We start from the raw sequence: 13973 nt of genomic DNA on the forward strand, positions 1-13973 counted from the left end.
TAAATTATCGATTTCAAATAAATAAATAATTTTTGTAGCTTTCCGATTGGGATCGATACGCTGCGGAAGAATATGAACTTTTAGTAGCTGAAGAAGGAGGAAATGATGATCCTAATAGCTTGTAAGTATTGAAAAAAATAATGATTATTTTAGAATATTTAAAAATTAACTTTGGAAAGAGGTGGAAAACTAAAAGTTAAAATATTTTGTTGAGATTTAACTTGATCATATTGATTATTTTGCTTGTGTTTAGGGAATACGATTGTGGTTTTGATCGGGTAAGAATTACTTGTTGAAAAACTAACGAAAATTTCCAAAAATTGCACTAACATAGAAATTGACCAAAAATTCCGCTTTTACTAAAATCATGACCATAAATTTAGACAACACGAATGATTTTTTTATGAGAAAGCATCTTGAAATATTCTAACATCCAAAAAAATTCTTTTTTGAAAAGCTTTTCGTTCACAAAAGCACCTTTTAACCACAAACGAATTAATTTTTTTTCCCCAGCTCGTTCGATGAAGGTAACCCAGATGAAGATCCGTTATCACAAAACTTGGATATCGTCTTGGATGTTGACGCTAATTGTGGTGGCCTTTCTGATGAAAGCGATGAGTGTAGTATTTAGCATGGATAAAAAATAAATAAAAGTAATGAGATTTACTAAAAAAAAATAATACATTTTTTGAAGATACATATGGTAAAAGAAAGCGGTTTAAACCTTACTTTTATAGAGACGCCTGTTCAAATGATTCAATTAAAAAAAAGATAACCTCAAAGACAAATTTGATTACGATTTTTACCGCGACGAGGCGTGTTTAACCTATCATATTTTGAAGAAAATCAAATAAGGATTTCTAACATTTTTAAACCATTCTAGTCGCGTTTGTTGACTTCGTTCGTCCACAAATTAATATTTATTCAATTCTGTTTTATAATTCTATTTTTTTTTCTAATTTATAATTACAGTTAGTTATTAATATTTTTCTTTTGTATTTTTTTTTACTTTTCTTGTAATTTTTCGTGTTAACACTTAAAAAGTTATTATAATTATAGGAAAAACACGGAGATTCTCGTCGATTAGAGTAGCTTTTTGAAAGAAATAAATATTCATAGTAACAAGAAGCTTTTGTAGATCTTTTTGTAAAAAACGCGTTAAAAAGATAACTTTGCAAGAAGAAATAAAGCACGATGATTGTTATAGGTTTTTTTATAGTATCTTTTTGTATCTTTTTTTTTGTGTTTTGGTGCTCAATTTTTTGGAGTACCGACTTAATATTAGTGATGATACAAAATGAAACATAATTATTAATAAGTATTGTGAATCTTGGTAGTATTTTCAAAATATTCTTATTACGTGATAGTACTTGAGATAATTAAAAAGTAAAAATATCTAATGGGAATTGAAATTAACAATTTTTTTAACATTAGTATAACCCATTAGATTAGGTTTTTTCTATGTAAGCCTCCTCTCTATTTATATATAACCCTTACTTTTTATCATGATTAACCAAAAAAGTACATTACATTTTTGCTGCTACTTAAAAATAAAACGTGTTGTTTATTATTAAATTAATTATTATATTAATTCATGAATTATTCAAAAATTATTAATGTAAACAAAAAAAACAGGGTAGTGAAATTTATTAGATGTTTTTCGAGTTTCTTCTTTTAAACTCGCTTTTTGAATATTGTTTTCTTTTTATGTATAAATTAATAAAAGCAACGCAGGTAATTTATAGATCTGTTATACACATTGTATTTGTATAGTAGTTTATTTGATAGTTTTTTCTTAAAAAAGAAACTTTAAGTTGTCTAATATTATTGAAGTTTACTAGTCATTTTTATTATTACTATCTATATTATTATCATATATTACAGTAACATGTGTATAAAGTTGTTTATTATAAAGGTTTTTCTTGTATATGTTTTGTGTTTTTTAATGTCTTAAAGAGGTTAAAAAAAGTTTTACTTATCCCATAATCCTAACTCCTTCATTTTCGTTTGGAAATATTGTTGCAAATTAATCGCGCATTGGTAATATTCAGTTTCCGGGGAATTGTATATTTTACAATTGGTAAAAATTCGCATCATATCTGCTATAAAAAGACGTCTCGTTGAGTAATATCTTGCTTTTAATCTTTCACCCATTTTTTTCAAGTCTGGAAATAAATAACTCGTTAAAAAAGAAAAAAAAAATTTTCGATTTATATTGTTAACATAATTTAGGCTAAATTATATTTAGGTTAACATAAGTGGCTAAAAAGTCATTAGAGAATTACATTTGACTAATAGCAAGTGTGACATAGTAGTACTAGCTTATCAATCAACGCAACCTGAGTCAAATTTCTAAGATATCACCTCAAAGCAACTTAAGGATAGATTTTTTTGCTTATGATGTTAAATTTTTCGAAGACATTTTATACAGTGTAGAAAACTCTTGTTAATTCTGAAGTTTTGACAACTTTCTGAAAACGACACAACACAATTGGAGCGTTAGTGAAGTACCACCCTCCGATTTAAATAATAACACCAATTCTTATTTTTCAGATATTACTAAAGTATGTTTATTCATCAATATGAGGAAGTTATTAAACATGGTATCTGGGATTAAAAATGTTTTCGACGCAGAACGACTATAAACTAAAGATAACCTACCTCCTTTTTAACTTATTATTTGATGAATATTAGATGCTGTTGGCAAACGACTAATTATTGCTATCAGAAGATTAAATACGGCTAGTAAAAGACTAGAAACTGCTTGGAAAGATGAAATACTATTTTAAAAAGTTGCCTTCTGCTTCAAAAATGCTAGATACTGCAGAAAAAGACCACAACTTACTTGGAAAAGAATAGATACTGTTTTCAAAATAATTCCTTTTGCTTCCAGAACGCTAAACACTGCTGTTAAAGGTTTTAACTTACTTGGATAGGCGAAATACTGCTTCCAAGACCACTTATTGTTGCTTTCAAAGGTTTTAATAAATGTTTGGAAAAGGGTTATGCCACTTACCGATTCCAGAATGTTAGATACTGCTGGACAATACTAATAGCTGCTTGGAAAGAAGAGATATGCTTCCTAAAAAGCTACTTAATGCTGACAGAATGCTAAATACTACTGGAAAAGACTAATAACTACTTGAAAAGAAGAGGTACTGCTTCCATAACACTATTTACTACTTTCAGAGCACTATATACTACTAGAAAAGGTTACGACCTGCTTGGAGCAGACTAAATACTGCTGGGAGAAACTATTATTTGCTTGGAAATACTGAAGATACTGTTTCCAAAAGACTATTAACTACTTTCAGAATACTAACTATTGTTAGAAAGACTACTAATTGCTTGGAGAAAGCTAGATATTGTTGGCAAAGACTATTTAATACTTTCAGAAGGCTATATACTGCTGCCAAAACACTACTAAGTGCTTGGAGATTACAATACTACTTGCTGAAGACTATTTACTGAAACTATGTGATTTCTGTGTCCCTTCCATTACAGATTTAAAAATTGCTTTATCACCCAAATGCGACGTATCTTTTTAGAGGGAGGTAGGGCCCTCTTTAAACATTACATTCGGAACCACCTAATTTACTGATTTATTTCAGAATTTTGTGTAGAAATTCCACTTTGAGTTAGGTTAATTAACATTTAAACCAGTGCAAATTTCTTAAATGGCGGGTTGGGCATGGAGGAGAGGGTGGGTTGTAAATTCCGGGTTGGGTTTTTCAGACGCATGGCTAAACACGATACTTCCTAGTTCTAGGTCTAGTGTTAGTTGTACATAGTAACAGTGCTAGTGTAAAACTAGAACTAACATAAGACCTAGAACTAGAATCAGTCGAGTTTAGCCGTCTTAAGAGACGTGCAGCTAAACCCGAATGTTTCTAGTTCTAAGTATAGTGTTATGTAGTTCTGGTATTAACACAGAGTCTATTGATACACAGTTTATCTAACGACAGGTAGTTAGTCGTTATTAGCGATGGGCCAACTCGGGTTTTTGGCCAAACCAAGTTAACCAACTTTAAAAGTTGAGTACACCGAGTTCGAATTGATGGATGTGTAAGTCAATAAAAAATATCCGCTTTAGAAAACAGTCTTTCGGATGGCACCGAAGTCGCTGGTACGCAGTCATCAATTTAGTTATGCAATTTTACAATATAACAATAATACTAATTACACGTAACTCGTATCTGTAAAGTATCATGTATCATTTCCAATGAATGATCTAATGATGACTGATGTAAGAAACTCATATACGGAATTGCAGTGATGAATCTAATCGTAATTCTAAGAACCTCAACATTTTACATCATTACAAAAAATCAAATAATTTAAAATAGCAAGTAACGCTTTATCCACCTTATTGATACTCTGTCATAACTTAGCACCATGAACACAGCGCCGCTATTTCTACCATGAACATTAATTATACTATCTGTTACACCCAGTAATCTAACACCCTTGTGTTTGGTTAAACCCCAATGCATCTGGAGCAAAATATCATACTTATTGAAAAGTATTCTGCTACAATACACCTTTACTCGCCAGATTCTTATACCTCAGCCTTCCAGGTGCATAAGGAACACTTTAATTTAAATTATACCTAATCAATTATAAAAATTATACCTGTGAACTTTGCAGAACTGATATTAGATATATAGATATATAATATTATTTGATATTTTCATTTTTTTGTCTAATACAAAATCTGGTTTAAATTTTCAAACCTGAATAAATGTGGTAAATCTGATCTGTGGGTTTTTGTGATGATATAACATTCACTTCTTCATAGTTATGATAGGCTGATCAGTGAGGAAAGCAGAAGAAATTCATGGCTCCATGACTATAGCTATGATAATATAACCAAACAACTATACATATAGGCATAACACAAAAGAAATTTTGGATGTAATAATTATTCGATCATCATTACAGGGTTTCATAGACCAAACAAACAAATTTGTTGATGTCTCAAGTAATAATAGACAGCCATGCTTGCGAAGAAGACCTCATTCAAAGAAAAAATTTCACATATTCCAAATGAGGAGGAATTAATCGAAGTCTGCCTCGCCAAATTAAACTCATGATTAAAAGGCTTTATTGAAGAAATAGTCATACTGTCTCACCAATAAGTAAAATAATGTCTTTTCAAAAACAGGTCGAAAGAAAGCCTTATGGCAGTTAAAACACATCTTACAAAATCAGAATTACTGTGAGAGATGTTTTCTGGCATTTGAAATATGAGAAGCATAAGCAGAAAGATTTTGGTCAATTTTGGTCATTTTCAATAAAAATACATACCCATTGGATATTTAATATGATCATAATAATCTGGAACATCATTTTTATCAACCGGTTCCCTAAATGGCCATGAATCTTCATGATTCTTAACCGAAATCAACACAGTCTTCAACATTCCAGCCAATACATCTATATCTTGAGATTCTTCCAGTTGACCCCCTCTAGTAGTCCTTAAAGTCGGCCTCCAACCGGTTTCTTGTATTCCAGGTATGGATTCTATTGGCAAAGAAGTTACACCTAAAACAACAAGAAACATAAACAAAAAATATTCTTTAATTTAATACTAAAGAAATAAAAAAACCTTCTTTAAAGAATGTTAAACCAGGATGAACTTTCGATAAGGTACGCTGTTGTTGATAAATTAACTGTTTAACAATTTCTTTTTGTTTTCTAATAACGGAAGTGAATTCCGTATAAATAATTCTGGGATTTAATTCGCAATGCATTAAAGTGGCCCCCTCGTAATCTTTAATGTACCCTTGATACATTGCTCTTGCCATTTTTATGTCTTTTGAAAAACCCTGTTTTTCAAAATATTCTTAAAACAAAAATTATTTTGTTAATGATTTAAAAATGTTAAAAATAAAGAATTTTTACCAATTGCAAATTGATCAGCAAATGTTAAAAAGTGTAAAATATTCTTTCGAATATGATAATCTTTTAAATGATTCATAAGATGAGTTCCATAACCTTTCACTTGCTCGCTAGATGTCATCGCTAAAAAAACAATTTCTGTAAAACCTTGCGTAGGAAATGGGCGAAAACAAATTCCCCCAATTGGTTTATTATGTCTTATTAATGCTAAAGTTCGATGCTTTCTACAACATAAAAATAATGCTAATTTCATCTTAAACACACTTTAAGTAGTAACTTACGGATCAAATAATAATTGACTTATATATTCTTTAGGCATTCTAGGTAATTGCAAAGAAAATACATTTTGAAGCCCAATTAACCACAACATCGTCTGTTTACTAACTGGTTCTGTTAAACTATTCCCAACAACGTGTAACTCTATAATTCCTTGTTTCTCCTCTTGTTTTGGTTCTTTATCTCTTGGTGGTGTATTTTCAGAAAAAACCATATCCGGTCCCGTCATGTATTTCGGATCATCAATAGTCGCTATAATTTCCGCCACAGTTTCTTTCGATAAATCCTCAAAATGCTCATCTTGGACCACCCGACGTCTTTTCACTTCACGACTAGGAGTTTCAAATTCAGTGCGAGTTTTTGTTGCTGAGGATGGCCCTGCAGAAGCTGTCAAAGAAAAATCTCTATCAGTTTTATCATTTTTGACATTAACACCAGCTCCTGAAATTTAAAAAAAGTTAATTAATAAAAAAGCTTTTATCAAAATTTACGTACTTTTTGCTTTTGATGAATCAAGAAGTGATTGAAGTGGAATGCAAGGAGGTGGTTTAAAATCAGGATCCCAAATTGGAGAGTTTGATGAATAAATCTCTTCATCGAGAAGATTTAAAAATGGCGGGAAATGTGTTAGAAGCATAACTCTTCGTTCAACAGGCATCCAATCTCTCTCCTCATGAAATTGATCCAAAATTTGCTTTTTTACATGTTTGAAAACCGCACGAAAGAGGGTTTTACCAAAAATCATTGCTGTATCATAATGGCGGAAGGAATCACAAAAAAGTGGAACATGACAGAAAACTAACCATCTAAAATTTCAATTATGTAATATAAATATTACAGTAAAACCTCGATATAACGGATTAATACGGGGAATTTAATTTGCACTTTAAACTGTTTGAATCAATAATTTTAATGTACATAAATTCGGACAGCTGTCCACAGCGTTGCATTCATTCTACTTGGCTGTATATTTATACCAAGGACGGTAGAATTTAAGAGGGCTGCTACATCCCAGAAACAGATGCACAGCTCAAAGGTCCGTTCGTGACGTCATGCATAGGTAAGCAACTACTATTTCGCACTTTGAATTAGCAAATGCTTAATTTATTCTATTTGTGTTTTGTATTGTTGTTTGTCTCTAGATTTAGAGCGAAAATCTTTTAGTAATGATGAATGTACCTTCAATCTGGTACCCCAGGACAATAAAGTTGCCCCTCAATATTGTCATTGTCATCTTTTTCTTCTTTTTTGAGGATTTTATCCTCAAGCGAGCCTCTCTTTTATAACTTTATACGCTTTCCATCAGCTTCTATACAAAAATTGTAGCAGTTGAAAAAAAGCTTCCATTTGCTCATATCAGCAAATGTCCAAAATCTTTTGCCACTAGAAGAATTTTTCGGTGCAATCGCCCATGCAGTTACGTTGAAACTTTCATTACTGTTCTGAGTGAATCCACCCAACAACGATTTAATAATTCAGTTTTGCTGAAAGCCGTTTCTGTAAGTCGTGCCATAATTTTAATCGTAAATACTAGTGAAAATGATGAATATTCGTGTAAAAATGTTTGATCTAAAGCCATAAATGGGCCTTCAAAGTTAAGAAATTTTCAAACATTTTCTTAAATATCTTCAATATGGTTTGTCTTAAAAAGACTAAATTTTGCAAATGTTATAAGAAATCGTTTTAGATCACTATTGAAAAAATTGAACCACGGGATCAATGCTATATCAAGCCTATTTCATTTTAAAATTATTTTCACTCTTAGAAATTTTTGATTAGACGCATCGTTTTCGAGATATTTGCAAATGATATAACCTCGTTTTGGGAATGTTTTCATTAATCGTAGGTGCCTATGGAAACGAATTGTAAGTAAAGACAACCTGACAGAAAAACATTACTAAATATCGAAATACATTTGGGTGAGACAGAAAATTTAAGACAGAACGGGAATCTGAGGTCAGTTCGTAAACCCCAACTAGAAGAAAACATTTTGGATTTTGTGGCAGATCGTAATACTACTAGTACTGCTGATAGCAACAGTTTAGATTTTTCAGAATATCCAAAGGTACATCTTGGCATCTCCGACATCAACAGCAATTGTATCTATCCATTTGTCTTTGAGAAGAAGAATTTAAAATTGCTGATCATCCGTTTAAATGCAGTGTTGCTATACTATGAAGGAAAAATGTACTATTGACGCTGCGTTTTTAGAAAAAAGTACTTTTTACAAATAACCATTAATTTGAGAAATGCTGAAGAATAATTGTAGTAAAGAAAATCCGGATTTCATGCTACATTGAGTAATAATTTGACAGATTTCTTTTAAACGAACGTAAATCTTTTTGTGAATAACTCGAAAACGATCTCTAATCAAAAATTTGTAAGAGTAAAAATAATTTCAAAATAAAAGAGGTTTTCAGAATCAGTTGGGTTGGTTTATGACATAATAAAAAAGTTTTAAGCAAATAACCTTTGTGAACACCTATACAGGGTGAATCTCAACTTATACGCATAAACTTGAGGATTTATTCCTTATGACAAATAATGACTAATAGATGAAAAAAATTGTAGTAAAAGTTTTTTAGTTTCCTAGATATCCGATATAATCGGCGACATCTAGATCATGTGTTTCCTGGAGGATGGATAGGTCGAGATGGTCCAATGGCCTGGCCACCGTGATCTTAAAAAGCATAGTGTACGCCACGTAAGTTAATACTGAGCAAATATTACAAAATCAGGTACATGCTGTTGCACAGACAATCCGCCAACACCCTGGTTTAGGATGCGCTAGTTGGAGATCGTGGATTCGGGAAACCCAATTGATAGAAAATATGGGAAATAACTTCAAACACTTGCTGTGATGTTATTTTAAAATGTTCTAAGTATGTATTCTTGATTTGTAAGCAAATATCACAGATATCTATGAAACAGAAAATCTTTCACTACACATTTTTTCGCCCATTAGTCATTATTCGTCATGAGGAATAAATCCCCAAGTTTATGCGTATAGATTGAGAATCACCCTGTATAGCATTGATCCCGTGTTTGCATATTTTCAAAAGTGGTCTTAAACGATTTCTGTTTGCCAAATTTTATCCAAAATTTAGCCAAAATTTAAGAAAAACTTTAAAAATTTCTTAACTTTGATGGTCTAAATCTTCAATCTTCGTTAATTTATCGATTAATTTTCCAGTCAATTTTCCCTTTACTCTCAAATTGTTTTGTTGTTCTTCAAATTCCTGAGTCGGGTGCCCATGCGTTTTTGCACATGATCAATACTGATGTAGTCGTTTTATAATATTCCTTCCCTCCAATGTAATTAATGTACTTTACACCATATAGTTCTTTAGAGTGTTGGAACATTTCAATCACTGTCTACCTCCATTTTCCTCGACAATCCTTCATAATTTGATTGGCAGTGGTCAGCATGAGTCTCTCTCCATTCTAAGTATTCAGTCGTACCTTAACGACTTTCTTTGTTTTCCAACCAATAGGGCCGTTAAGTTTTTTTTTTTTGCTTATTCGAAAGTTTTTTAAAATTGATTGACCCTATATTTTTTAATTTTTGATTCTGAGGCTTAGTTTTTCCAAAAAAAAATAATAAAGTTTGAAACTACAGACGAAGTACGTCACTCAGATTTGAGCGTACGATTGGAGCTCCAAAGTACGTCACACAGATTTGAGCATACGATTGGAGCGTATAAAAATCAATAAAATTTCTAGAGAGAGACAATGCTACGAATCTTATGTGCTAGAAGAAAACAGAAGAAAAAACGTCATCTGGAATCGGAAGTGGGGAATTTTAAACTTTTACATTAATTATTGCAAAAATTAAACAATTTTTTTCAACGTTACTAATCCGTCTAATTTAATTTAGATTATCGATTTTTTGACAGACGGTCTTTCTAATCGATTGACCTTAACGGCCCTATTAGTGAAACTTGTTGATCTCAAGTAGGTCTTTAATAATTTTAATTTGGAAAAACTGTGTTCTCCAGTTGCAACTGCTACTGGTTATCCAGGTTATAGGAAACAACTCTTAAAATGAGTGCTTTTTAATGAAATTCAAAACATCGGTATGGGTAGTCTTTCAGCTAATCAAGATTTCGTCACACAATAAGTCTCCGTTAATATACGATTTAGAGTTGAATGTTAGTTCTTTTTGCAGTGCAGAATAATGATTGAACAGCTGTTCTTTATTTTGTTTTTCTTTTATGTCAAAATATGAACAATATGTTTTAAGCATTTCTGTAATATGAAAGAAGTCGATATTGGGTGATTGACGTCCTTTGAACACAACATTGATTAACAACACTGATTATGTCAATGCACCTTAATGTTAGAGAGAGTTGCTTTTTATGGCTTATATCAGGAGTACAGTCAGCTATGATTGAAATATTTTGAATTTTTTCATGGTATAGTATTGTGGATTTAACTTGCAATGCCATTAATTCTATCAATTCATTTTGTATATTTTTGCCACAATAATGGTCAGCCAACTCTCCTTTCATTGCTAATTGACATGCTCCTTCATGACATGGTCAAATCTTGCCAATAATTGTATGAGCCCTAGAAATTCCCCATTATTTGAGGTAAATAATTTGGCAGAAGATCCTCTGGAAGCCAGATTATTTTCAGCTAAATACAATGTAATCTGCATCAGTCATTGAAGCACATTTTTCCATCGTAAACTTTCCTTAGAAATTAATTTTTGTGTTTCTTTGCCTATAGTTGATCTTGGATTAATGAATGTCCCTTGATCCTGACGCCCTCTTGACCTTGGCCCTCCACCGTAAAGCCGCCACTGACTGCTTGTCTCATGCTTGCTAAACGAACTGCGTCTGTTGCAATGGAGATTGTATGTAGGTATCAACCTGCCATATATGGATTAAAATACAGGTCGAGTTAAATCCATGAACGCACGGAACTTTATCAAAGCATTCAAACCAATTCCTAATAAACGCATTGCTAGGACAATTCTAAGATTGATTTCAAATGCATTTTCTATAAAACTACAATTGAGGAGGGATGTATTATTACACTTGCCACAAGAGGCAATGTCTACACGCCTGGGTGAATTTTATTTCTTTATGGCACTTTTTGCACACAACTATCTGCGAAAATGCGGAAAAGACAGAAATAAAGTTTATAAACTAATAACTGTGAGTGTCATCAATTTTAATATTTTCTACAGTATTTGATGTTTTCATTTTCTTGCCAAAGCACCAACACTTTTGTTCTCAGATTTCGTTTCATATCTATGCAAAGGTCGTCTTTTGTTGAAGGAAATACTTTTTGTCCATTTCCACTCATTTTCAACTTTTTCTCTGAACTTTCTCAATGATAGAAGCGAAAATAAACCTCAATGGTTATACTAATGACTATGATTCATTGATAAACATGACTACTGGTTATGTTTCACCCAAAACCTGTCTGCATATAAACTTCCACAAAGAATGAGAGAAGTGCATCACAGGGAAAGAAATACAACCATACAAACATAAACACAATCATCCAATGCTATAGCTATAGTGATTGCATATAATAGGATGTTTAATTAAAAAAAAATACAATTGATATCTGCATAAAATCTTTCAGAGGCGATTATAAATGCGAAATAAATGTTTGGAAATTTTACAGTGGTGTTACCCCTAAAATAGATAATATACTTCAAAATATTTTGTATGTTATATTTGTAGTCCGTTATATCGAGATTCTACTTCTTTTATCAAATTTAAATACCTTGTATGAGCTATTTTATAAATTGTAGCTTCTTCTTGACTAACAACCAATTTATAACTATTTGGAGGTGGAAAATCCCAATTATTCATACAATGCAAAAAGATTTTAGCTAATTCACACATGGTTTTCCATTCTTGTTGAGTTAAATGAGGAAATTTATACATTAATAAATTATTTACAGCTTTGTTTATTGATGGTTTTTCAAATGGTGGTTGTCCCAAAGGTCCCTCAATTACAGGAGTTTCAAAGGATAATATACATTTTCTTAACAACTACAAAAAAGAAATAAAGATTAATCATTTCTTTATTTTCCCTTTACTTTAATTTTTAGACTTACCCTAAATAAATACCCATAAATCTTCTTAATATCTGTATCCTCCTCTTGACTCATAGCAGTGTAAACATTTTCAACATCAACCATCATTCCCAACAACTTGTTTATATCATTCTCATTTTTAGTTCTTAAATGTGAAATATGTGACTCTAAAGAATGTTCACATTTACAAGGGTCAGTAAAAGAAACAACCTGAGGTGTTGAATCCACTCGTTTCCAACCAGAACAATCGCAATTTTCCTCTTGGCATTTAGAGTGAACCGCTAGCTTAATTAGTTTTTTAACGGGGGGTAAATTTAGAACCAATTGCTTCTTTTCGTGTATCCTTTGGAGATTAGATTGTCTCGACTGCGAGTTCGGCTTATGATGTTGCGATTGGTTTACTTGAGTTACTTTCGAACCTTCCGAATTCGAAACTGACGTCGCTTCCGGCGATTCTTGTACATACTGTTGCGTTTGTTCTGACATTTTTTTAATTAATTATTGAGTAATAAAAGCGATTTTTGTAAGGTATTAATTTATGGTTTGTTTTGACATTTGACGTTTAAATTAATTTGTGGCTTCTTCAAAAGATGGCGCTCAAAATTAAGTAATCAAAAATTATTCAAATATAATAATGTTTTAATTATATGTTTGAACATTTTTGTAATTATTTAGGTTATTGTTTTTGGAAAATACATTTTATTCATAATAATACTAAGTATACAATAATTGATTATTTTGTTAATAATTTTGAGGTTAACAAACTGTCATTATCTGTCACTTATACCCCTGTTTTTTACATTTTTACTCATTTTCGCTATTATTTTTGGTTCTTACGGTTAATATACGTTGTTTTAATACTAAAGATGTTAATTTCGTTAAGAAACGATCATCGGCAGCATCTAAAACAGCTGTCAAATGAAACAACTCAAGGTATGCTTTATTTAACTTCTTTTTAAGTACTTGATAAGTAGTATATAGAAGAAATTAATTATTTTTCTAGTCGTTACTGATTTTTGTAAAATCGCTATCGATTTTCTTCAAAATGGACCGAATACAAAGCTTTATAATACTGCAGCAAAAAAGTTAAATTGGGAAACGGAAGATGTTCAAAATTGTGTTTATTCCTTGGTGTATTTGCTTGTAATTAGTTGTAAACATAAAGTAAACACAAAATTTGTATATTTCTTAATGCTGAATTATCTTGTTTGTTGATTTTTAGTTAAATGAGTCAGATTTTCGTGATTGTATTCTCACAATTGGATTCACTGAAGAACAACAGTCTGTTCTAAGCTCTTTTTATGAAACGAAAAATGACGAGATTTTGGAGGCCCTAAAAAAGACGTCTTTCCATGAGCCACATTATAATAATTTGGATTGGAGATTTGAGGTTCAAGTTGCATCGAGATCCTTATTACATCAGTGCCAACCCCTTGTTGCCATGAATCTTACTTTAACGACAGAAAAAAGCGCTATAAATGAAACGATAAAAGAAAACATATACTTGCAAAGTAATTTAACCAATTTATTACATGTTACAGAAGAATTAGAAAAAGCGCTTGTTGCTTCAAAAAGTAGACATGCAAGAAGGATTCAAAACGCGTTATCTTAATTTGATCTTATAGTTATTAATAATTATTTTTGTAAAAACCGTTCTTATCCTTTAAATAAATTTCGAGTTTAAGTAAAAATTTCAAATTCGCCGCCATTTTTATTATTCCGTTAGCGCCACCTATTG

General features: G+C 31.4%; 3 protein-coding genes across 6 annotated transcripts in view; 2 read left to right on the forward strand and 1 right to left on the reverse strand.

Moving 5' to 3' along the window:
• Positions 1-1927, forward strand: part of LOC111416952 (serine/threonine-protein phosphatase 2A regulatory subunit B'' subunit alpha-like) — a 52916-nt gene extending 50989 nt beyond the window's left edge. The window contains exons 9-11 of one of the 2 annotated variants that reach the window (XM_023049090.2): positions 39-121; positions 254-278; positions 514-619. In XM_023049090.2, coding sequence (XP_022904858.2) covers positions 39-121; positions 254-278; positions 514-525 — 120 coding nt within the window. In that variant the 3' untranslated portion in view covers positions 526-619. Of the gene's footprint in view, positions 1-38; positions 122-253; positions 279-513 lie in introns of both variants that reach the window. The other variant, XM_023049084.2, reaches the window with a different exon arrangement.
• On the reverse strand, positions 649-12808 carry LOC111416967 (Gcn5 acetyltransferase). Of its 2 annotated transcripts, none has more exons than XM_023049106.2 (8): positions 12257-12808; positions 11920-12191; positions 6673-6983; positions 6183-6564; positions 5905-6125; positions 5609-5845; positions 5308-5544; positions 649-2165 (listed from the first exon to the last, which is right to left on the reverse strand). In XM_023049106.2, exons 1-8 carry the CDS (start codon positions 12719-12721, stop codon positions 1972-1974), a joined length of 2319 nt encoding a protein of 772 aa, XP_022904874.1. In that variant the 5' UTR covers positions 12722-12808; the 3' UTR covers positions 649-1971. The 2 variants fall into 2 exon arrangements, with proteins under 2 accessions (XP_022904874.1, XP_022904869.1); XM_023049101.2 differs by having other exon boundaries at positions 6183-6618.
• Positions 12809-12989: 181 nt separating this feature from the next.
• Positions 12990-13933, forward strand: LOC111416860 (COMM domain-containing protein 2). Of its 2 annotated transcripts, none has more exons than XM_071196387.1 (3): positions 12990-13168; positions 13217-13399; positions 13458-13933. In XM_071196387.1, exons 1-3 carry the CDS (start codon positions 13154-13156, stop codon positions 13845-13847), a joined length of 588 nt encoding a protein of 195 aa, XP_071052488.1. In that variant the 5' UTR covers positions 12990-13153; the 3' UTR covers positions 13848-13933. The 2 variants fall into 2 exon arrangements, with proteins under 2 accessions (XP_071052488.1, XP_022904734.2); XM_023048966.2 differs by having other exon boundaries at positions 12992-13168; positions 13239-13399.
• The last annotated feature ends 40 nt before the right edge of the window (positions 13934-13973 follow it).

The sequence above is a fragment of the Onthophagus taurus genome, chromosome 6 (assembly GCF_036711975.1).
Source record: "Onthophagus taurus isolate NC chromosome 6, IU_Otau_3.0, whole genome shotgun sequence".
NCBI classification, from domain to species: Eukaryota; Metazoa; Arthropoda; class Insecta; order Coleoptera; family Scarabaeidae; genus Onthophagus; species Onthophagus taurus.

Bases quoted from the DNA above. Each gene is read 5' to 3' on its own strand.
- LOC111416967 (XM_023049101.2), bottom strand. From the start codon at position 12,721: ATGTCAGAACAAACGCAACAGTATGTACAAGAATCGCCGGAAGCGACG. The intron at 6,619-6,672 runs GTACGTAAATTT...TTTAAATTTCAG, and splicing joins TGATTCATCAAAAGCAAAAA to GAGCTGGTGTTAATGTCAAA. The intron at 5,545-5,608 runs GTTTTTTTATTT...TTGTTGTTTTAG, and splicing joins TTTAACATTCTTTAAAGAAG to GTGTAACTTCTTTGCCAATA.
- LOC111416860 (XM_023048966.2), top strand. From the start codon at position 13,102: ATGTTAATTTCGTTAAGAAACGATCATCGGCAGCATCTAAAACAGCTG. The intron at 13,169-13,238 runs GTATGCTTTATT...TTATTTTTCTAG, and splicing joins GTCAAATGAAACAACTCAAG to TCGTTACTGATTTTTGTAAA. The intron at 13,400-13,457 runs GTAAACACAAAA...GTTGATTTTTAG, and splicing joins TAATTAGTTGTAAACATAAA to TTAAATGAGTCAGATTTTCG.